The sequence below is a fragment of the Gymnoscopelus microlampas genome, assembly GCF_963454915.1.
Source record: "Gymnoscopelus microlampas genome assembly, chromosome: 14".
Classification (NCBI taxonomy): Eukaryota; Metazoa; Chordata; class Actinopteri; order Myctophiformes; family Myctophidae; genus Gymnoscopelus; species Gymnoscopelus microlampas.
Genome location: NC_139951.1, coordinates 18,059,508 through 18,084,762, shown reverse-complemented (window position 1 = coordinate 18,084,762; position 25,255 = coordinate 18,059,508). Strand labels below are relative to the sequence as shown.

Below are 25,255 nucleotides of genomic sequence, written 5' to 3'. Positions count from 1 at the left end.
ATGATGTAAGTCCCATAATGATCATTCTGAGCTGTTGCTAAGCTGATTGTTTTGGTTGCTTTCACTGCTGACACTTTCACTCTCTAAGAGGCTTTGTGTTGACTTGTGACTCTTAATCCGCGCTCCTGTGACGACACGCAGGCCAACAAACTGAAGACCAAGATTGTTCGCAACACGCTGAACCCTGTGTGGAACGAGACGCTCACCTACTACGGCCTCACAGAGGAAGACATGTACCGCAAGACGCTCCGGTAACCGTTTACTCGAGACGCCGTCTCGCTATTTCTGTCCCCTTCCCCATCATCAGTCTATTTTCTCCCCCTTGCTTTTATCTCAGAGCTAAGCTGTGACATCCTGAGTGTCAGGACCCCTCGGGTCTTTTTTTTAACACTCAGAGTTGAATCAACACTCACAGTGTAGCCTTACAGAGGAGATTGTTTGCATTGTATCTTGATCACTGGGTCTATCTCTCTCTCTCTCTCTCTCTCCCCCCCCTCTCTCTCTCTCTCTCTCTCTGCCATCTGTTTTATCAGCCTTTACCCTGTTAGACCCCATCTATCTCTCCCCTCTCTTCATCTGTCATTCTTATCCACCGCTTTCCTCCACTTCATTGCCGTCATTCTCTCCTTTCTGTCTTTATTGATTGTTTCTCACTATCTCTCTATTTAATCCTCCATTTTCTCAGTTCCTACCTATCTTTGTCACCCCTTCATTACTGTTTCTTCAATCTCTCTCTCTCTCTCTCTCTCTCTCTCATATTCCTTTTTTCTAAGACGAAGTCATCCATCTCTTTTTCCTCAGCTTACTATGCTCTCTTTCCCTCTCAGCTGTTCCTTTTCTCTCTCTGTCTCTCTCTGTGTCTCTTCTCTCACTCTCTTTCTTTTCACTCAGTCATCTGTCTCATTCTTTCTCATTCAATCTCAATCTCTCCCTCTCTCTCTCTCTCTCTCTCTCTCTCTCACTCACTCACTCACTCACTCACTCACTCACTCACTCACTCACTCACTCACTCACTCACTCACTCACTCACTCACTCACTCACTCAGTCTCTCTTTATGTCTCCCTCCATAATATCAGTTTCTCTCTTCCTTTGTCTGTTTCTCTCAGTCAGTCAGTCTCTCTCACTCTCTGAGTCTCTCTGTCCCTGCTGTAGGGACAGATTGAGGTTGGAGTCAGCGCCGGGGCAGAAGTGCCCCAGCCCATGACAAAAACTTTGTGCCGCTGCGAGGGAGTGCAGCATAAATACGATATACCATCGATCTCTTGGGGGAAAGAAGGTCAGATGGCCATCAGCCGGCCAGACTTTGTTAATTTAATGGTGCGGTTTAGCAGTTGCCACAGGGAATGTTTGTTTGCACTATTAAGAGATGCAATACGAAATCATGACCCTGGAAGAGAATGGTCCAGAATACGTTGGTCTTTTTTTTACTACCCAGAACCCAACGCCGGCAAATTGCACATGAGATGGAATACAGCTGTAATACAGTATAGTGTTATTATTCATCCGAGACGAGTGCTCTGCAACATGCTTGGTTAATATCTGTTGTTCTGCTGCCCCTCCTTAAGTGGGCTTATCAAATAGCCCTGCGGCAAAAGACCCTCAATATCCATTGATGACGCATGATGATGCATACGATATCAGCCACATACTGAATCATCTGCAAGCACATGGAATCTGTCTCAGGCATAAACAAAAGCTCTACGCCGTTATGGTAATTTATGTGTCCCTGACGAATGGGGTGTATTTCGGTGATTGGACACCTTATGAGTGAGACACTCACTCTGCACACAAATTAAATTCAGCATCCCACCCTCTGCTGTCTGGGAGGTGAGATTCCCCCCCCCCCCCCAGGAGCAGAAAATGTCAGCTGTCACAGTAATAGGAGAAATATAAAGCTGTTCGTTGCTGTCGGGCAGAAACCATGTATTGTAACAAAAGCCTCTGACTATAATGACATTGGATCCATTGGATGGAACACACGTTCTTTTTCCCATTTTCTGAAAAGTAACAGTTTTTGACATTTTGGCTGCAAAGGTTTCCATCCGACAGTGACGCATTATTCCCAGGCAGTGCCCTAGCCACCCACCCCCAACCACCACCACCCCTCCAGCCCACATTATTTTTTATCCATCTATTTTCGATCTACTTAACTCTTTCCCTGCCGAGCCGTCCCACTCCCCTCCCCAGGCACTGTGATTACAGACCCGCCGTGACCCTCCCGCAACCCCCTTCGCCTGTGTTTCCAAGACCTATCGAACCACTTGTTCATTCTCCCTCCCCTCTCTGCTCTGTGTGTTGTCCCCCTTCTGACCCTGGTTTCCATACTGCCCGCTCTTTGTTTCCTTCTGCCTGCCCCCCCTCCCCAACACCTGGCCCCCCTCCCCGCCACCGGCCATTGGTTTCCTCGCCGCGTTCGATCTCGGCGAAAAATTTGTTCTCAGGATCCCTTTAGCTAATAAGGCAGTGGACTGAAACTTTACCTCTGGGAACCCTTTAAAAGCTATTGAGTGTTTTCCCCAGGCATCTGCCCCCCCCCCCCCCCCCCCCACACCCTGCATAGGCCTATTTCTGCATGCTGTGTTTTCCATGAGCAGCTGAAGACAGACCATTTCAGACACACCCTTATGGATTTGGTTAAAAGCGTCGACTAACTAAAGTGGACACATTCCGTGTCAATTCCTCCCTGCCTGTACCATCACCTCATCACTGCCTCCTCTCTCTCCCGCATACGTCTCTCATCCACATTTACATAAAGCATGGAGAGGAACACAATCGCTCGATTGAATTTAAATTGCAGCACAACAATCTTCTGCACTCGTGCGTGCGTGCATGTGCTTTTCACACATGCACATGTGTCGCGCATGCCCACACTGTCTGCAAAAAAATCTTTTTTATCTCTCATGTCTCACTCCTCTTTGTTCTCTCTCCCACGCTGCTCGTACATGTAGAGCCAGGTGATGATGGTGGGTTACAAATGTTGGAACGGGCCTATGAATATGGATCGAGTAGGATGATCCTGTGCTCCTGATGCACTCTGACATTCTAAATCCCCACGGGAGCCAATATGTTCAGGACTCTCTGCATTAATTTGGCCTCTCTGTGTCTCAAACAGCCAAAATACCCCTATAATTTCACATGGACTCTCTTACAGACCTGAATCCTTTTTTTGGGGCGGTGTAGCCGCCCCCTATAAGTGAGTTTTGGACACCGACCAAAAAATGTGTGTACCCCCTAACCCTTCCATTGTTAATGCAAACCGATACTTTTTTCATATCAGCCAATCACATTACAGCTAGTGTCATCACCACTAACTGTAATGTGATTGGCTGACTTTGCAAATTCAGGACTGTGATTGGCTAGCGAAACACATGACACATGTGCAGCCCTATGAATAGCAGTATGGACTTTAAAAAAAGTCACTTTTTTAAAAGTGAGTCATGTTGTGATGACCACACACCGCCCACTTCACATTTTTAGCGGCGCTAGCCGCTCTATACCTTTAAGTATAGAGCGGATATTAGCCCTCTATACCTGGCTTTTGCGTCAACGTTCTGATTGGTCAGGCTCGCCAAGGTTCTGATTGGTCAGGTCCGTCAACGTTCTGATTGGTCAGGCTCGCCAAGGTTCTGATTGGTCAGGTCCGTCAACGTTCTGATTGGTCAGGTCCGTCAACGTTCTGATTGGTCACTATTCATGACATCACTATGTTACTATTCATGACATATATATATATATATATATATATATATATATATATATATATATTTATTTGGGGGGGGCTTTTCTGCCTTTATTTGGATATTACAGTGAAGACAGAGACAGGGAGTGACACGCAGCAAAGGTCGTCAGGCTCGGGCATTAGAGCCTATGGTGGTTTGCGCCTTAACCACTACGCTAGGCCATCTGCGCCCCACAACAGACCTGAATGCTGACGTGTGCAGGTGACATGCTAGCAAGACTGCTGGTTTTACTAAATCGCAGCTGTGTTGGCATTAGCCATAACTCTGTCTGTCTGTCTGTCTGTCTGTCTGTCATGAGGCGTGAGTGGTTGCGCATGTGTTTATTGCTTTACTCCTCCCATGTGTTTCTTGGTCCCTCCCTGTCAATCTCCTATATTATTTAGATATTCACGCCCACTCATCAACTCATTCAGTTCCAACCTGCACATCATTCTGCTGATGAATTCTATTGATTAACTGATAGATTAACTGTGATCTGAATGTTGCTCATTAAAACCCTGTACCTATGCATACTCTGCTTTTGGGATCAATCCCACCTCCTGACAATCAGTCATCAATCAAATCCTATAATTCTACAAAGCTCTGTGAGTGAGCGTGTCCCCAAAATCTCTTCTGCCCGGTTCTCCTCAGTGGCTGGAGCAATTGATCTGCATTTGCACACAGCCATTGACCATTACCATGTGCACGGAACACCGAAGTCCGTTTTTTGCTTTCCCCAAATGTCAGCTGTTTATTCGTTTTTGTGTTCGCTGGCTCCCGGGTTGCCAAATCATGTGCGTGAAACAAGTGCCGGTGTTGCCACAGCCGTGAAACAAGCGGACCATCCATGAAACAAGCGGACCATGACACACTTTGGGTGCTCATATCCCCCGACTGAACAGCTGAGAGGGAAAGAGAGCATAGTAAGCTGAGGAAAAAGAGACGGATGACTTAGTCTTAGAAAAAAGGAATGAGAGAGAGAGAGAGAGAGAGAGAGAGAGAGAGAGAGAGATATTGAAGAAACAGTAATGAAGGGGTGACAAAGATAGGTAGGAACTGAGAAAATGGAGGGTATGGTCTAGTATTACTAATTGTAAAAACACACACACACACACACACACACACACACACACACACACACACACACACACACACACACACACACACACACACACACACACACACACACACACACACACACACATGCACATGTCCTCGTTGGTCCTTGTGGGTCTTTGGTGGAAAGAGGCCAATCCTGGAGCCACATATTTTGGTTCAGGGTGGGCTGGGTGGGCAAGGTGAGTTGCAGTGGTTGTGGGTTTAGTTTGGGACTTTTCGGTGGAAGCTCTCTCTACTTATGTCTTCTGGTCATTGTTATATAGTGCCATGTCACCCTATTGGTTGCTGTGTCTTCCCAAGTGCCAAAGTCTGTGTGGCACTTTTTTAATGTTCTCTTTAATGTTGACGCTATACATATACTTTTGACCTCCCGGGGCACATTTTGCTTTGAGAAGCTGGGAATATAGGACTTGTTTTGGAAGGCATATGGATGATATGACTAGTCGAGCTGGTGTTGGACAATGGTGGCAGTGCTGGTGGGGATGTGTCAGCCTCCTCCTGGATGCTGGCATTGGTCTATCTTCCTTGCTGATCTTGAGGATGTTGTGCCTCTAGTGCCTTTAGGTGACTGCTGTACTTGTGCTGGATTTCTGATCCCTACAGTAGGGTGGGCAGTACTACCGCTTTGTAAACTAAGCCTGGACTTCTTCTCTAAGACCCCTTTTCTCAGTCTTGAGCAAGCCCCACTGGCACAACTGAGACGGTGTTGTATTTCAGCATCAATTTGCTTTGGAGGACAGAAGGCTTCAAAGGTATGTGAAGCAAGTGGTCCACATTTTCCAATCTGGTATTGTCAACAGAGATGGTAGGGGTGCGACAGGAGTATTACTGTCTTATTGGTCTATTACTGTACTTCTGGTCTTAATTATTTTGATAGCCAGACCTTGGTCTGGCTATCATAATTCTCCTTTTCTCCCATAGGCGAGAAAGAGAGCCATGGGCATCCAGAATGCACAGTATGTCCTCTTCTGAACGTGCCATGAGGACATAGTCGTCAGCATACTGCAGCTCCATGATAGATATGGTGACTTGGTTGAGTCAGTACTCAGTCGAACCATCCAGCCGGGGGCAGCGGGTAATTTAGGCTAGAGAAGGTTAAGCCTTAACTAAATGTACTGTTGTCAATTGTGTACATACAGTAGATATAGTTATATAGTTAATCAATAGAATTCATCAGCAGAATGGTGTGCAGGTTGAATGAGTTGATGAGTGGGCGTGAATATCTAAATGATATAGGAGATTGACAGGGAGGGACCAAGAAACACATGGGAGGAGTAAAGCAATAAACACATGCGCAACCACTCACGCCTCATGACAGACAAACAGACAGACAGACAGACAGACAGACAGACAGACAGACAGTCTTAGTTAAACCAAAATGATAATGCTGCGATTTAATGAGTAAAACCAGCAGTCTTGCTAGCATGTCACCTGCACACGTCAGTATTCAGGTCTGTGGGGCGCCTAGTGTAGTGGTTGCTCTAATGCCCGAGCCTGACGACCTTTGCTGCGTGTCACTCCCTGTCTCTCTCTTCCCGTTTCCTCACTGTAATATCCAAATAAAGGCAGATATGCCTTGATTATGGTATTATTTTGTGTTATTGTTGCTGCAGCCACCTGGTGACAATCAGGTGACAGCTGTGGATTGTCTGGAATCCAGGACCATGGATAGTGCTGTTTGTTGTGTGTCGAGCAGGCGACAAGGGTTCGGTCTTGAAAATGAAGCCAACGTGGAAGTAATGAAAACGCTGCAGTTCCCATTAATGGTCCAGCAGCTGGCGCTGATTCCCCTCCGGCTGCAAAATAAATGTCATTCTATTGAAGTCAATGGGGACTTGACTCGACTTTACACTTGTTTTTTTTTACCGTAGTAATCTTTTTCATAAATACTTTATGTTTTCAATCGCTAGTTTCAAGTCTTCATCCACACATTATGATATGCGTTTGTGTAAGCTATGGCTTCAAAACGGGTCTGTAGAAACCAATGGGTGACGTCACGATCCCTTAGTCCATATTATTTTTACAGTCTATCTATGGTGTTGTAGGGACAGATGTGGACTGTATGGAATCCAGAACCATGGACAGCGCTATTTGTTGTGCGTAGGCAGGAGAACAGCTCTGGATTGTATTGAATCCAGAACCATGGACAGTGCTGTTTGTTATAAGGGTGCATGCATGCACTGCACACCCATAGATAAAGGTAGATTGCTCAAGCGGAGCAGAGCAGAGATTGACAGACAGACAGACAGACAGACAGACAGAGCGCAGTATTCAGTTAGTATGGTTTCTTTTCGTAGTTGTAATTTTAGCTTTAATCCCATTGTCCCCCATTGTAGCAATCCACCAGAAGATTGATTTTGACAGAGAATCATAAATTGTGCAAAAGTGCTCTGATTAATAAATGTATTCTCTGATTTTGAAACAATATCCTTATGTTGTTGATATTTAGCCTTTCTGAGGCTACTGCATGGTTGAATCAATGAATTGTATTTCATGAAAGTCAGTCACATATGCCTGCGTGTGTAACTTTAGTAGTTGGCCTACTTTTACTGTGTTGCCATAGCTGTGCCTTATGGTTTGAAGTCAGTGCATCGATATTGCCGTAATGAACATAATAACGTTGTCCATAGTCGTTAAAACAAGGATAAAAGTTGGCCAAGCCTTTAGCCTTCCCACTCATCTGCCTCACCCGCGGCCTATAACTGTGTCTGAAATGCAGCATTCTTCTCAGTATCTGCATGTATTTGTCTGGGCAGCCAATGTCTGTGGACAGAATCAGCCAGAGGGCCTAACAGTTCACATAACCAAAGGTTTTGTGGGCCATATACGTATGATGGTTGATTTTGTTCCCACCTGCCCTTTTTCCTTGTATTTATGTAGCAATGAATCACTCTCTCGCACACACACACACACACACACACACACACACACACACACACACACACACACACACACACACACACACACACACACACAGATGAACATGCTTGTGCGCGTACGTCCGTCCTTCCGCACGTCACACTTTTTTTTTGATCTCTCTTCGGCTAATGATGTATGTTTACTTATTTCCGTCGAGCTCTCCCCTGCACAGCCTGCCTCTACTCTCTTTCCTTTGAATTCCTCTGCTTCCTTATTTCCTCACCTTACTTTACCCTGCTTTCTGTCTCCCCTTGTCTCTCTCTCTCTTTGTCTCTCTCCCTCTTTCTTCCAGGGTGTCGGTGTGCGACGAGGACAAGTTGACGCATAATGAGTTCATTGGGGAGTCACGGATTGCCCTGCGCCGCGTGAAGCCTGACCAGACCAAACACTTTAACATCTGTCTGGAGCACCCACCCCCTGTGAGATGGAGAGAGAGAGAGAGAGGGAGGGAGGGAGGGGGAGAGAGAGAGAGGAGAGAGAGAAGGAGAGAGAGGGAGATAGAGGGAGAGGAAGAGGGAGAGGAAGAGGGGAAGAGAGAGAGCGGGCTAGACAAGCAGATGGACAGGCAGCCTAACAGATGGACAGACAGAGAGTAGGTCAGAGACACTGACAGGGCCAAAAGACGTCTAGAAAGTGAGTGCAAAGAGCTGCAACCAGAGAGGCAAGAGCTAAAAGGAGTTTGCACAGAGAATGTGAGAGCTAAAGTGGTCATAATGGGGGAAAACGTGGCAGAGTCTGACATGTGCATCCAATGAGAGGATGAAGGCAGGCGACATGGAGGGAGTACGCAAGATTGAGACAATGACACTCTTAGAGGTGAAATGCCATGTGCTCGTTGTGTAACGTTGAGGGTTTGAGTCCAACTCATGGCAGAGGTCTCCTCGTGTCATCTTGGTCATCTTTGAGTGTCGCTGCATTGCCCGACGACGACGACCCATGAATGCCAAAAATAATCGGAGGGAGGAAAAGACAATAAAGCAGGGACAGAGCTGTAGGGTAGAGGGTTAGTGACGTATTGTGAGCTTGCCGATCGGCTATTTTCAGCACACGGCACCAGTGTGGAACTGAGTATAAATTAATCATAAGGGATAAGAAGACGGGAGAGCGGGGAAGAGGAAAGGCAAAAGTTGAAAAGACATTGTTGTGAGTTTAGTAGACCCTCGGCGTGGTCCTAAGAGTGATCCTTTATTATGGGCGGTGAGTGATGATTCCTCTGTAAGCAAGCAGCAAGCTCACAGAACAAGATGACGCCAAGGCAGCATCATACTGTATATAAGCTCTGTGGTGTATTAAACACATAGAGAATATATATAGTACTGGCCACACTACCAGGAGATATGAGTCATGGAAAAGAGCAGAACGTAATGAGAAAACAACTCATGCATCTCGTATCATTGTGCATACAGTAGGTGTCAGTGTCCTGATAAAGCAGTGACCATGGCCATACTGTAGTGTCACAACAACACAAGTATATCAGTATGCTTTCGCAGTTGGGAGTGGATTTACTGGTCAAGCAGATGTCAATCCTAAGATAGCTATAGCATAGCAAACACACAGGGCCGTCCTGCAACAAACACTCGACCAGCTCTTATGATAAAGACAGAATGTGCACCATACCTTCAATGCATTCGTCAAATGGACAGGGCTTATATTTTTGCCACATTCAGTTTGTCTCTCTGACTGTTAGAAGGATATCTCTAAAAGTTATGAAATTATTTGCATGAAACTTTGTGGAAAAGTTTGTCATTGGCCATGGAAGAACTCATTATCTTTTTGACGATTGCTGGTTGACCTCCCAGGGCTATATTAAAAGAAAATCTCCAGACCTTGTGGGGTGTCATCAGACTCGGCTCAGAGCTGCCGACTTGCTGGTCCCCCCGCCACACCCCCACCCCCGGCTACACCACACCCATTTCCAGTTAATCAAATGCCTTCAGAGAGGGCCATGTCCTTGTGGGGCGTCCTTGTAAAAGTATGAAATTGCTACTTTTCCCATAAGGGGATGTGGCAGTTTGTGCCACAACCACCACAACGCTTTATGGATAAACTGCCTCCTTGGTGGAGGTCTTCACTCCACTCTGCACATTTCTCTAGATATCTAAAGCCATTACTCAAAAACTATCTCATATATCGAAGCTTATCTACTTCCACATTATTTGAGATTTATTCCACTGCCCTCTAAACAGACGTCTATGATCTTTATGCTTCCTATCATACAATCTGAATACCGGTAGCAGCCCCCATGCGAGAGGGAAAAGGGTAGATTTAGACAGTGGTAAAGCAGAGAAGACGAACAGCAGAGGGACATCAATGGAGAGGGAGAGACAAAGTCTGAGAGATCAGAAGCAAGTGGATTAAAAATAAATGAGCGTGGTGGAGAGTAGGAGGAGATAGATAAGTGAAATAGGGAGGTAGCTTCATGCTGGGGGGGGGGGTTGTTTTCTATTAGTAAGAGCCATAGAGCGGCTGCTGGTATTAGATTGGCCTATCTCGGTGAGTGGCCTGTTGATGATCAAAAGCTAAAGCCCCTTGTCATCCAATAGACCAGACGCTGTCAGGCCTGTATTGTTCAAAGTAGAATTCTCCCTCAGTTCTCCATTTTATCCCCCCCATGCATTCATCCTTTGCGCACCCCCAGGGCTAATTTATACTTCGGCACACAACCGTGTTGCTCGACAGAAATTTCTAATTTATAAAAATTCTGTTATTTCCGGCTGATACAGTAAGCCCTTACCCTCCTCACACTCTCTGTCCTCCGCATCTCCCCTTAGATAGATATAGTATAGGCCTTTATTGATCCTGCGGGGGAAATTCAGTTGGCATACAGTACCACATATATATGAAACACAGGACCGATGCAGAAAAAGAGATGCAGCTAGGAAGAACAAATAATAGTTCTAAAAAGAAAGAAAGAAATGCATTAATAATAATAATAATTAAAACAATTAAGAGTAAGCAGGTAGTCATTTCCGGGGATTAGTAATAGAGTAGGCTACTAGAAACAAGGAGATTTAGGAATACTTAAGACATCCTCCTAGTCCCTCTGCACTTGGACTGCCTGGGAATTGAAGGCTGTTGACATGAAGCACTTTAACTAACTATAGCTATAAATATATCGTTTTAAAAATGAAGTGGATGGCAGAGTCCACACCACTACTATAACGACAACGGAGGTGAACAATATAGATATCGTTTTAGTCATAGTGCTTGGTGTGAATGGTCCTTAGCGTGATGCAAGATTAACAGGTGTCGGAATAAGTGTAGTCAAAGTGCACCAACAGTAAAGCTTATCTCTTTCTGTCCCTTCTTCTTCCTTCCTCCAGCTGTCTTCTCCCTCTGCGATGAGTGCCGCCCTGAGAGGGATATCCTGCTATCTGAGAGAGGTAACGACCGCCGTCCGGCCTGGTCACCTCTGTCTGTCCGGCTACGTGACTCTCCTCTCTGTCTGCCTGACAATCCATTTATCCGGCTGTCCCCCATTTTGACCGGTCCTCGTTCAAATTGTCTACCACCGGCGTGTCTGTCGCTACGTTCTTTTCAGGTTGTCTGATGTGTCTTGTGATAGCTGGTGTGTGTATATGTAACTGTCTCTTTTCTCCATCTCACTGTGTTTTAACCACTTTCAACCTGGCGTCCCTATTTTGCGGCGCAGATTTTCCAACAGTTTCAAACAATAGCGAAAATAGTAGATCTACTAGCTCACGGTGTATCAGCGTATTTCGTGTCAACTGAAATACATCATCATCATGCCGGCTTGTGATGGACAGTCAGAATTCTATTTTTCTAAATTCTAAATGTGCCATAGTGTCTATACCAACATACTACAAATTTTAAAACGATAGTATAGTATTTCAATAGTATAGAAAACCCGGAGAGTGGCAAGTCAGCCACTGTATACTAGCTGGATACAGGCATCAGTGCAGCATGGTACAAGTCTATACCGTGTTGGAGATTTCAATAATTGGGTTTTAATCAAAGATTTACCATGGACATTGCTATGTCTTGACGGAGTTGCCGCACATATTTTTGCTGTTTTCTCGTGACATCGTTGTACGATGTATTGCATAGCTTAAGTGGTTGAAAGAAATCTTCTGTATCTTTGGCTGTTTTTCTCTCTGTTCCATCTGTCTTGGCCATTTGTCAGCAGCAGTAGTTGTAGCCGTTTGCCTGTTTGTCTAAACCTGCCTAATGATTTACTTCCTATTGATTTATGGAGGTTTTTTATTGCCCACGTAGCTGGTGGGAATTATCCTCACTAAATTATTTTGTCTGAGCGTTAAATTTCAATACAGTATTAATCACACCAGATGGTACATTAGCAATTCATACTGGGGGGGGGGGGGGGGGGGAGAGAAGAGAGAGAGAGAGAGAGAGAGAGAGAGAGAGAGAGAGAGAGAGAGAGAGAGAGAGAGAGAGAGAGAGAGAGAGAGAGAGAGAGAGAGAGAGAGAGAGAGAGAGAGAGAGAGAGAGAGAGAGAGAGAGAGAGAGAGAGAGAGAGAGAGAGAGAGAGAGAGAGAGAGAGAGAGAGAGAGAGAGAGAGAGAGAGAGAGAGAGAGAGAGAGAGATGAAGGAGAGTTGGAAATAAAGAGGGACTAGATGAAGAGAGTGAGGAAAGGGAGAAAAGTGGGGCGTGGAGCCTATCGATCCACTTGTCTTTCTCCACCCTTTGCCTCAAGATAAGACTTAATGAGAGATGGAGAGATAAAAAGGAGAAGAGATATTCAACAGAGATTGAAGGGATAGGCACCTTATCCATTCTACATGCATGTGCCAAACATCAGAGTGAAGTAGAGGGTATAATCATATATACTTGGCATTTAACTTGTGCCTATGAGACGTAAGTGCCACTGCACCCCTTTTGCCATGATCAAATTACTAAGACGGCCACCTTGTTATTCGAAGAGGCGCACACGTGAAGTGACAAAAACATCTCGGCATATCAGCAGCACACATTCACTATAAATAACGCGTACTACGTGTGGTGGTGCCTCTGGTCATGGGGGTGAGTCACGGGGCCTAAGAGAGCATCACTTCCAGTTGCTGCTTCCTTGTCTAGCCTACTTGCATCTGTCACTTTTAATCTGCTCCAGCGCTGCTGCTGGTGCCTGCTGTCAGGTGTCAGGTGTATGTCGGTGTTGATCACACCGCCATATTGTCTGTGGCACACACACGCGGTGCAGCAGGTCAACCACTGCAATTTTGAAAATAACGCTGAAAACATCCAGTTGAAAATACGTTATTTTTGTCAAGCGACACTTTGTCACCGACACATAATAACCAGGCTTTAAAGGATGACGTTTCCCTTTATCTCTGTGACAGGTCTATACTATAAGACTAGAGTACAGAATTGGGTGTCAGTCGCCTACCGCCTCATTGTTATAATTGATGTTTTTTGGATGTCAATTATCTACATCTCCGAGCTTTGTGGATGGCAGGAACAAATGAGAGGGCAGATTCACTGTGCTCTGAGGGTCTTTTTTCTAAATAAATAACTTGAGAGCTGTGAGGGATACTTTTGAGACCCACTGTAGCAGAGTGTTTCCAGTGAGCCAACATGCACAATATCAGCACCCTGACTCTGTTTGACCAGAATGGAGCAGAGCCTTCATTAGTATCATTGGTAACACCTGTGAAGGAAGTAACGGAGAGGCCACATTTCTTTCCAATATGCCTGCTGTGCATAGAGCCTATCGACGGATTTCCGCGCGACGTCATCACAGAGCAGAATGCGCAATCTGCGCATGCCCGGGTGAAAGGCGCGTTCGAAAATACAGCCCTGAGCGGCAGTGAGCGCACTGGCCAATACAAACTAATAGGCGAGTGTGCTCCGGTGCGTAATTTCCAAACGCACCCATAGGCTTCCCCCTCCTCTGCGCGGTCATATTCCTCTCATGTTTACTAACAGGAAACCTGTCTATAGTCGTGCGACCTGTTTGACTGTGGACAAATCATCTCACAAAGGCGCTTAAGTGGTTGAAATCACATGCAAAACATCCAACAGCTGCAGAATAATGGAGGAAATGGAGCTTGCACATCATTGTTGTTTTGTTCTGGTTAACTCTCTGCCTTTCTAAACATTACCCGGTTTCTCCTCTTGTACGTTCTCTCTCTCTCTCAGTGGGAGAGCGAGCAGCAGACAAGCCTGGAGGAGAGGGGCCGCTTGCTGCTCTGCCTGCAGTACCTCCCCCCGTCCGGTGAGGGCGATCTCCAGGGCGAGGTCAAGGACAGGGCCCGTGGCGGCCTTTGTGTAGGCGTGAAACGCTGTGCCCACCTAGCAGCCATGGATGTCAACGGCTTCTCGGACCCCTATGTTAAAACGTGAGGACACCACATTTTAATGTGAAGGTCATGCTGTTTCATTTGTATTGGTTGCATTTTACATGTGATCATACGAACGTGTCCAAAGCAATAGAACTGTATTCCATATATCTGTATTTAGTGGAATAGGCTGTATGCACAGCAGCCATATTGGAAATAAATTGGGCCTCCTCTTACTTCCTTAACAGGTGTTGCCAATAATACTGTCTAATTAAGGCTCCTTTCCATTCTGGTCAAACAGAGTCAGGGTGCTGATGTTGTGCATGTTGGTTCATTAGAAACACCAATGGGTCTCAAAAGTGTGGTCCAGGGACCCTCATGGTTCCTTCAGGGGGTTCCAAATGGTCCCTTACGGGTGTGTAACTCTGAGAGTGTACAAATGGACCCGTTATGGACCCATTTGGACCAAATGGACCCATTTGTACACGCTCAGAGTTATGGAGGTCCTTCAAATTAAAAAGTTTGAGAACCACTGTGCTACACAAAATGGAACAGAGCCTTCATTAGCATCATTGGTAACACCTGTGAAGGAAGTAAGGAAGATGTTCAATTTCCTTCCAATATGGCTGCTGTGCATAGAGCCTATTATGAAATGGTATACTATTTTCCACTGGCAGTAATGAATGCACTCTTAAGACTGATGGGGGCGTTATATCTTTCAAGCCCCATTGCACAGCCATTTCAACATGACCTATCTGGCCCCAATCTCCCTCTCCTCCTTAATAGCTGTGTGGGGCAATTGTTGACCAGTGGCTCCGATTGGACCCATGTGACACCTATTGTTGCTGCTGACCCAGTGATGGATTGGTTTAGGTTAACCCTATAGATTAGAAGTAATGGAGATAGATGAGGGCACCTCCCATGTTGTAGTTGGAAGCCCCATGTCAAGTATTTTACTCATCCGTCAAAGTAATTACAAACGTATTGACACCCTTCTAAAAGTCTGATAGATTGAAGAACACATCCTCATGTGATCTACTGTTGTTTTGTATTCTAAGCCAATGGTGGTGGTGGTGGGCAGCAGGACAAATTGGCACAGGGGACACTGAAATTGCAAAAGTATGACAAATGCTGTGATTCATGGCAGAGAGCTGCTCTGTGCAAAAGAAAGTATGTTGTCTCTGTGGGGGTGGAAACCTCATATGTCCAAAACTGTTACTTTTCAGGATTCAAATTCAACAGCAGCAAAAGTAGCAGATCGACAAGCTCAGAAGCGCCGCGCTTCGAGCTTGTGGATCTGCTACTTTTGATACTTTTGTGTGACGCTCTGGTATGATTGCGTAGCGACGTATGGCATTCATTTACGGAAAAAACACAAAAAGTTAGAATATGGAGATAGTAGGTTTCTGCCTGACAGCAACGATATACAGTATATATATATATCTATATTATGTGTGTGTGTGGGGGGCGGAGAGGAGGCGGAATGAGACATGTTGAATCCATATATCACATAATCTATATAGGCCAAATAGGCTGAACCGCCCACCGCTTTAATGTTATCCTGAATGTCGCTGATGACCTCGAGAGGTTGCACCAGGAATAAGTAAAATGCCATAGAATACATCATGCTTTGGCTCGCGCTTTCTGTACACACGCACACACCGCACACACCGCACACACACACACACACACACACACACACACACACACACACACACACACACACACACACGTAGAGACATTCTTGGATGACATATTCCTCAACAGCAGCAATATCACCCTGTGGTTAAAGAACAAGCGCAGCATACAAATAGATATGCCAATATGTTTGTACAACCCCACCACACGCACACGCGCGCGTACGGACATACACACACGTTTGTATTGCTATACATGTGAGGATATCAACATTTTAGGATGAATGCTATTTTGTACATTATTTTCTAAAAACGAAATTTGCCGATCTACAATCTCATAACGCGTCGCAGTGCACGGCGTTGTGAGCTTCTAGATCTGCTATTTTTGGTGTGTGACACCAAGTATAAATCAACCATGGAAACCAGAAAAATTGTCCTCTCACAAGTATAGTAAAAACATGTACACACACACACACACACACACACACACACACACACACACACACACACACACACACACACACACACACACACACACACACACACACACACACACACACACACACACACACACACACACACACACACACACACACACACACACGGCCACAGTGCCTCTCCTCTCGCTGTGTCCCTTAATCTCGTATTCATCCCATTTCTATACAGTCACACTTCCCTACTCTCCTCCCTCTCTCTACCTCTCACCATCGTCACAGTAAAATCCCTTGTGTTAGGCCACGCTACATTTTTACACTCTCTAACACATGTCAGTTTTGCTGTGGACATACAGTAGAAGACAGTGGTTCTCAACCTTTTCTGGATCAGGGCCCACTTGAAAATCTTGAAAGCGTTCGCGGCCCACCCATCTGACCAATTAACATGACAGCCTATAAGCGGTCAGACGGGTGGGCCACGTGTATTTTCAGAGCATGTTTATTTTAACGATCGATCAATCAATCAATCAATCAATTGCGTTCCGGCTTGGATCAATATACTTTAAGTTTCTAAATCTTAGTGTTTTACCAATTATTTCGGGGCCCACTTGCAATATCCTCATGGCCCACCAGGTGGGCCTGGCCCACAGGTTGAGAATCGCCAGTATAATAAGACTGTAGGCTACAAATTGTTTATTGACGCGTATGCACACATTTTCAATCTCTGACCTTCTGTGGGTAAAAGCTTCCTCCGCAGCTGCTTTGTTGTGTCTGAGAGTGTGTGGGAACATACAGCACTGTATGTGCGTACACACTATACGAGCTGTGGGTGGCGGGAGGGAAGTAAATGTGAGAGATTCGCTATGCTCTCACTGTGGCTGTGGCTTAAAAATATCTTGAGAAATGAACCGCTGTGCTGTTAGTGCTATTTGCGTATTTCAGTGTGCCATTTTGCTTAAGGAAGGAACACGCTGTACAAAGGACTCATTTCAGTAATCGTGGATTAAACTATAGGGGTGCAGTGGTTAATCGAACAAATCGATTTAAATGATCATAAATGATGAAAATGATCGATTCATAATCTAGCTGATCTACAACCAGATCTATAAGCTCACAACGTGTGGCAATGAGACACGTTGCTAGACACATCTGCTGGTTTCAATTCTCCAAAGTAATTGATAGAATAATCACTTCGAAAAGAATCGATAGCTGCAGTCCTTGATTAAACCTAGATTTGTTTAATCTGTGGTGTTAGAATTGTGGTGCCAATTAGTAAAGAAAAAGAAAAAGAAAAAGAAAACGTGTCAGCCGTCAGCCCTTAACAAAGTGGAAATGGTTATTTGCTGTTTGTACCAGACTTTACTGTGACCTTTGACGTCTCAATGGTATTGGTCTTTACATTTGGATCAAGAACACTCCATTCAGCACTGCTTTAGGAATGACAATGAACAGAGATTTCTGCTCTGTTGCCCATAACTTAATGGTATCACAATCCTCTGTCTCAGGTACCTGAAGCCAGACCTGCAGAAGAAATCCAAGCACAAAACAGCGGTCATAAAAAAGACACTTAACCCAGAGTTTAATGAGGTAGGCAAGTGTGTGTGTGTGTGTGTGTGTGTGTGTGTGTGTGTGTGTGTGTGTGTGTGTGTGTGTGTGTGTGTGTGTGTGTGTGTGTGTGTGTGTGTGTGTGTGTGTGTGTGTGTGTGTCCATATCCAAGCATATACGTGTATATATTTGTGTGTCTAGACCCGAGGGACTTTGAACCCCTCTAGGTTTGCAACAGTGGTATGTTGTATAGGAACAGCTCATTTAGGGCTATAGGCGGTCCACAGAGACACCATACTGTATACCAAGTATCAGCACCCATTCTCTTGCCAATTATAACTAACTATAACATTCTCTTGCACAATATTGTTCTTTTTTTGCTCCCTTAGCCATTAGGATCTTGACATTCTAGACAAAGGGCTCCCGAAGTAGACATCATTAGTTTAACCGTAAATTACACTTCTTCTAGAGAAAATGGCAAACAGTTCCACAAGTAGACTTCACATTAACAGATGCCAGCTTTTATCAAAATAGAATTGAACTTGCAATACAATTTTCCCAAAAATATTTCGGACCTTAGAGCTTAAACCATTAGAAAAAGATTAGGAATAAAGAACATTCCAGACAGATAATTGACGAGGATTTTTGAGAAGTGAACATTTAATATGAACTCATGTATATACTGTATATAAATAGCTGACAGCTGCCTCCTGCAGCAGCTGAGGATGTGTATCGAGACTCACTTTGATCTCTCCTGTTCTCGTGATCTCCTGTGTGTGTTAAGTTTCCTGCTGCGAGTAGGTTCCTGCTTACCTGCTGTGAGAAGTTTCCTGCTTAGTGCCAGGGGTTCGTGCCGAAGAGGTTAAACTCTGAGTTAAACAAAGGGTTCATGACTATGTAGGAAGCCATTGGGGTAGCTCGTATATAAGCTGAGACCATTCAGTGTTTTGTCTACTTGAGAAAAATCGCTCATAATTTGAAATCTGAATTATTGACTTGCCTCATTGTGTATCTATGTTTTTGAGCACCCACCACAGATTCTGAATTGACAATATATCCAACACCGCCTTAGGAGAGGCCGATCAGGGACCATGAGCTGTCAGCAGTCTGTATACATTTAGCTAATTAGAAGACACATCACACCATTCAAAATGGACATTCTACAATATGAACAATATCATATTTATATACTAACATTGATTCATATATAAAATAAATGTAATCTCTTTCATAATTCCAATAATATACAAACCATGCATTTTGCATTAGGGCCATGGACCCCCATAACTCGAGAGTGTGCAAATGGACCCTCACGGCCCATTTGGTTCCATTTGTACACTCTCAGAGTTAAAGACCTGTAAGGTTCCATTTGTGCACTGCAGAGTTACAGACCTGTAAGAGTCCATTTGGTTCCCAACTATCAATTTATCTGGGGACCCCCTCCGACCCCACTTTGATATCCACTGGTTTAGAGGGGAAAAGGAGGGGTTTCATTTGTTAAAGAACATACAGGATAATCAGGGTAATTGATGTGTATTGCACTCTTGTTCACGGATGCATTTCTTTGGGAAATGCATCGGAATGTTCTAATGGGTTTTATCTCCATGTGATAAACCACAAGGACAACGCAGCATGTAAACTACATGAGTGGAGAATCAGGTGATTACTCTTTTGATAGGGAACTGTTTGCCTGTGTGTGGATAAAGTGTTTATTCTTGGAGGTCTTGTGCACAGTTTCCACAGGGGTAATTTCCTCAGTGTTGATTTAACTCTGAGAAGGGTACAAATGTAACCATACCAAATGGAGCCGTACCGTAAGGGTCCATTTGTACATTTGTACGCTGTCAAAGTTACAAATGGGTACATTCACACATTGAGGATTTTACTGTTCATTGGGAAGAGGGCTGAGACGGCTACTAAATATAATTATATACAAAATGTGCGTGTTCCCCTGAAGTCTTTAATTGCTGGGCACGAATCTAACCATGCCAGATGTCTCAACAGAGAAGTGATTATCAAAACAAAAGTCATTATATTTATAATTATACAAAACCTGCCAAATAAAGGATGAACTCATTATGGGGTTTAGCTGTCTTGTCTCGATTCTGTCCCTGGCACAAAATATTTTCAGATGGGGGTCTGCTGCAGCCTAATACATATAAGTTTGGGGGTCCTTGACATGGAAAAGGTTAAGAACCACTGCTGTAGAGACTCTAATGATGAGTTGCTACTTAATGTGTAAAATGTAGTTTTGAATGTGATCAGACAGGGAATATTCCTATTTGATTTCTACCAGAAGTATTATTCACTAAGACTAAGGATTCATTATCTTCTGATGCCCAGGGACTGAAGTCCAGTTTGTGTGATCTTAGTACATTTTCTTCATTATCGCTAAATCTATATTTTTCTACATTCTTTTTAGCGGCGCTAGCCGCTCTATACCTTTAGGTATAGAGCGGTAGCCCTCTATACCTGGCTTTTGCGTCAACGTTCTGATTGTTCAGACACGTCAACAAAGTGATTGGTCAAGCTTCACGTGACACGTGGCTATAAACACATTATAAACACTTATTGATGACAAAATGTATCAAAGGCGCCGCTACCTTCACACAGGTGTGATTTTTTTTCTTCTTAATGTATTCCTAGTCTCTATTTGTACTATTATATGATTGAATGTGGCAATATTTTGTTTTTGTAACCTTTTGGCTATTTTGAGGTGGGATGTGTCTTGTAATTAGCTAAATTAGGACGGCGCCCTATTTGGGGACATGCGGCACAAATGTTATGCGAAGTTCTACCGACAGGTCGGGTTAACCAACCTGGGATTTATATAGGCTTAGCGACACATACTTGATGTGACGCCCAATCTGTGAGGCCGACTGTTTTGGTTGGCCAATCAGGGAAGCCCATCCATACAATCTCCCGTACACACACAAAGAAATTCTGCCTCTTTCACAGACCCGAGCCGACATACAGATATACATTTTGTTTCGTATCTCGGAAACTGTTGGTCTGTCTGAATTACCATTCAGCTCTGCACACCTCATAGTTATATGAGACACGCACGCCAAGTTTGAGTCTGAGTTCTGCCTGGAACAAATTATGTGTGACTGACAGACACACACAGATTCCATAAATTATACTAGTCCATACCCGGGGATGTGTGCAGTCAAAGTATTAACACACTTTGGGCTATGTGCTGTACAGCAATAGTCGCAAACCTTTTTGTCCCCAAGGACCCCTTCCAATATATTCAATACCATATTCAATGAATATGGTATTCCAATATATTCAATACCATATTCAATGAATATCGTTGCTGTCCGCAGAAACCAGCTAACTCCATTTTGACACTTTTGCATTTTTTTCCATAAATCAGGGCCATTGAACACCCTTTACGTCTGTGTTGGTAAAAAAAATATTGAACCAATGAAAAGCATTAAAAAGTGCTTCTGACAAAACTAGCTAACTCCATTGGATCCTCAAACTTTCTGCTAAACCAGCTAAATCAGGGATGGCAAACTCATTTTAGCTCAGGGGCCACATGGAGGAGGGCCAGAGGGCCGGACCGGTACCGGACCGGTACCGGACCGGTAAAATCATGGCATAATAACTAATAATAACAATAACAACAACTTCAGATAGTTTTCTTTGTTTACTTTACTTAGTCTTAGTTAGTGCAAGCACATTCTGAAAATGTAAACTTCACAAATAGGGATGGCCAAATGGAGACATTTTATTAACCATTTACCTACCGTTAGGCCTTACCGATTAATTAATCGATAACCGTTAAGAAAAAAAAAATGTTTTTTTGTGCCAAAATACATTTTATTTCAAAGGGCCAAGTCTACACAGTTTGTTTTGTGTCTCCAGCAGAGTTTCTAGTGTCTATCTCTCTCTGGAAGAGGTTGCACGTGAACTCTGCAGCCGCACTGAGGCGCTCCAACACAAACAATACCAATACAAAGACGAGGAAGAAGAAGAGGAAAGTGGAAGTTACGTGTGGTTGCAGGTGTAGACTTGGCCAAAAAACAATTAAAACATTTTTGGCACTAAAAAAAAAAGAAAAAGAAAATTTTTAATTTTTGCAAAATCATCTCGCGGGCCGGATTAAACTAGTTAGCGGGCCTGATCCGGCCCGCGGGCCGTATGTTTGACATCCCTGAGCTAAATCCACCGGAGTTTGCTGGTTTTGCTGACTCCAGGCTCCACCCCCTTTTGACCTCCAACCTCATTGCGAGCGTGGAGGTCCATTCAGCTGTTCTTATCAAGGATGAACAAAACCTCCTAACTCCACTTTTTTTCATTTCCTGAAAAATGAACATTTTGGAGTTAGCTGGTTTCTGCCGGACAGCAGAGATATGCTAATGGTCAATGGTCCGTGTGCAAATGCAGATCAATTGCTCCAGCCATTGAGGAGAACCGGGCAGAACAGAGAGATTTTGAGTGACAGAGGTTTGCAGAATTATAGGAGGATATAATAGATACAGTACATACACTGCTGACAGCTCGTGGTCCCTGATTGGCCTCACCTGAGGAGGTGTTGGATATCTGTCTGGAATGTTCTTTGTTTCTCATCTTTACACGATGAAGCTCTCTAATTATGTTTATTTAGAAGAAGGACAACGTGCAGGAGTTCTTTCTTTAATTGCCTTGGATATTTACTACAGAAACTGAAGGCGTGCACGAGCCTTCACACTGTCAATATGAAAATGTAATTGCCAGTGTTAATGCACTCTATGTCACTTCTACATTACAGTTCAGCATAACCAATCAAGACCTTATAATTATATGATTCTGGTTTGTTTTAATCAATAAATGCCTTAATTTAAAGATGTTGTTTATAGGTCAGTAAATATGTATGAAGATTAACACAAACTGTATACTGTATAAAAGCTTGAAACTTTTAAATGCTTGTATTTATTAGGTCCTAAATATTGATACACAGTACCTCAAAACCACTCTGAACATACTATAGATGGATAGGTTTTTTAAAAACTTTTATTTCGAAGCTCATGCCCTCTATCAGTGCTGATCTGTTGAAGCAGCATTGACCATGTGACGGACCAATGTATGGATACTGGCTTTTCTCCTTTGTGCGCAGGAGTTCTTCTATGAGATCTCTTTCACAGAGCTTTCCACCAAGACACTGGAGGTTACTGTATGGGACTATGACCTTGGAAAATCTAATGACTTCATAGGTGAGTTGAGAGTGGACGGTGGAAATCTTGTCCAAAACTGTTACTATTCAGTCTTCCAATGGACCCAATGCAGTTTTAATTTAGACACAAGATCTTGTTAATACTTTTCATTGGTCAATATTTATAAAACCCACAGATACACTTAACTACTTTCACTTAAAAAATATCAGATCACGTTTAGTGAGCTTGTAGATCGGCTATTTTTGTTACTTTCGTGTGAGACTGTAGTATGATGAAGTAGGGCATTAATTTACTAAAACACTTGTTCATTATCATGTCAGTATCATGGTCAGTATCTGACAATGATACTGACATGATCATGTCAGTATCATGTCAGTATCATGGTCAGTATCATGTCAATATTATTGTCAGTATCATGTCAGTATCATGTCAGTATCATGTCAGTATCATTGTCAATATCATTGTCAGTATCATGTCAGTATCATTGTCAGTATCATTGTCAGTATTACACATGACATCATGCCCGGCAGCTACTAATAATGCAATAATAATTCACATACAACAGATTTTGCCAAAGACATTGTCAGAAGACTTCAGATCTTAAACAATTTATACTATCACCAAGAGTAGTGTTCTGTTTTGAAGACCCCACGTGTGTTTTCAATCCTTCGAAAAATTATCTCTGTTCAATAAAAATGTCCCTAAAGGAGCTTTGGCCTCCTTTAGTATTACAGTATGTATGAATATGTATACGTTTGGTCCTGCAGAATTTGGATAATTCAACAAATATCCACAGAGAACAATCTGAAAAGAAAACCCTGCAATGATAACATAGCAAGCCAGTCACCTCCTTATTGACGGGACCCATGCATCATGTCAGGGATGTTGGAGTGCTCGTTGTGTATCGCTCAACTGACCTGCATACCTCCTCATTGATCAATGCATGTAAATTATGCATTTAGTGAGCCTCTGATTAGCGTTTGGCCTGTGACATTACAGACTGTCCGTGTTGTGATGATTGATTGAATACTTTATTAACATGCTTATTAACAGACAGTACAGGTAGTACAGGTTATGCTAAAAGGATAACAAAAGGGGCTTGTTTCCATCGTGGTCCTTTGTAGTCAATTCATCAGTAATACATATAATACAGACAAAACAATACAATACAAATATACTACAAAACATATTGGAATAAAGCTCAGTAGAATCACAAGGTATATTTACAGAGAGAGTAGGGGTGGGGGCTGGGGTCAGAGGATTCTACTATCAAGGTGTTAAAGGAGTCAAACTATGTTAAACTACTGTATGTGTCTGTGTCAAACCTGGATATAGTGACCAAAGACCACATTTAGTTGTTAAACACTATATTAATGCATTTGAGATATGCAGAGCGCAAGAAACTACCAGCATTGTTCATGGGGAAGCTTCAAAAAGACATGAACCAAACAAAAACAAAAAACATGATTTTTGTGGGACACCATTATTTGGTGTCTTTAAACACATCATTTCTTTCCCTTGTCTGCACCCACTAGGAGGAGTGTCCTTAGGGTGTCACTCACAAGGGGAAACGCTCCAACACTGGATAGACTGTCTGAAGAACAAAGGCACCAGGGTGGAGCGGTGGCACACATTGACCAATGAGCTGCCTGGTTCCACACTGCCAGAATAAGCGGTGCACCCAACCACACCTAACACCCAACGAGATCTATTGACGATTCTGGATGGAGAGACATTTCACCGCATGTTTTGGAGATTTACTGCATGACTCTGAGAGATTTATATCCTTATTTTGTGTTATGAATAATTCCGCAACCTAAGGGAGGGTGGGGGATCCTCATACACTTGGGATATGAAAAGTGGATTAAAGAATCATTTCTACTCCATTGCTTGTTGAAAACAACTGAAAATCAGTTTTGCGTCGTGTCATGGAGTATAGCTTAGGCTTAAGGCCTTATCGATGCAAATCTGTCAGTTTGGCTACTGGATTCATAAGTATACGCATATTGTATAACTGTTTATGACAGTGGTTCTCAAATTTTTTTCATGTTAAGGACCCCTAAATGTATTTGGCCCCTATCAGAAAGGATTTTATGCCAGCGGGACCCTCATACAATATTTGTGATTTTAATATGATTAAAAACTATTCAAAATGTATCCAATTCTTTCCAGGATTTTCTTTGAGCTTGTGAGCTTGTAGATCGGCTATTTTCATATAGCCGTATATGGTTTAAATGGTTGAACTGATTTTGATGCAATCTTAACCAATTTAGCTGGGGACCCCCTGCAACCCCCCACTTTGAGAACCACTGTTCTATGATGAAGAGTGCTCTTCATGGACAAGTTCTTCTTTGAAAGATCCAAGTCATGCCTGTTACATACAATACAAGACATGATGCAAATCTGCGAAACCTTCCACGTCAACAGTATAGCTTTACACAATGGGAATTTTAATGGTAT

General features: G+C 43.5%; 1 protein-coding gene across 2 annotated transcripts in view; it reads left to right on the top strand.

Moving 5' to 3' along the window:
- Positions 1-24,940, top strand: part of LOC311060649 (double C2-like domain-containing protein alpha) — a 56,202-nt gene extending 31,262 nt beyond the window's left edge. For both annotated transcript variants that reach the window (XM_084078896.1, XM_084078895.1), the window contains 7 exons: positions 142-251; positions 8,051-8,177; positions 11,082-11,141; positions 13,877-14,076; positions 17,593-17,674; positions 22,738-22,834; positions 24,331-24,940. In XM_084078896.1, the coding sequence (XP_083935022.1) occupies positions 142-251; positions 8,051-8,177; positions 11,082-11,141; positions 13,877-14,076; positions 17,593-17,674; positions 22,738-22,834; positions 24,331-24,467 (813 nt within the window). In that variant the 3' untranslated portion in view covers positions 24,468-24,940. The remainder of the gene's footprint in view (positions 1-141; positions 252-8,050; positions 8,178-11,081; positions 11,142-13,876; positions 14,077-17,592; positions 17,675-22,737; positions 22,835-24,330) is intronic.
- Positions 24,941-25,255: the final 315 nt, after the last annotated feature.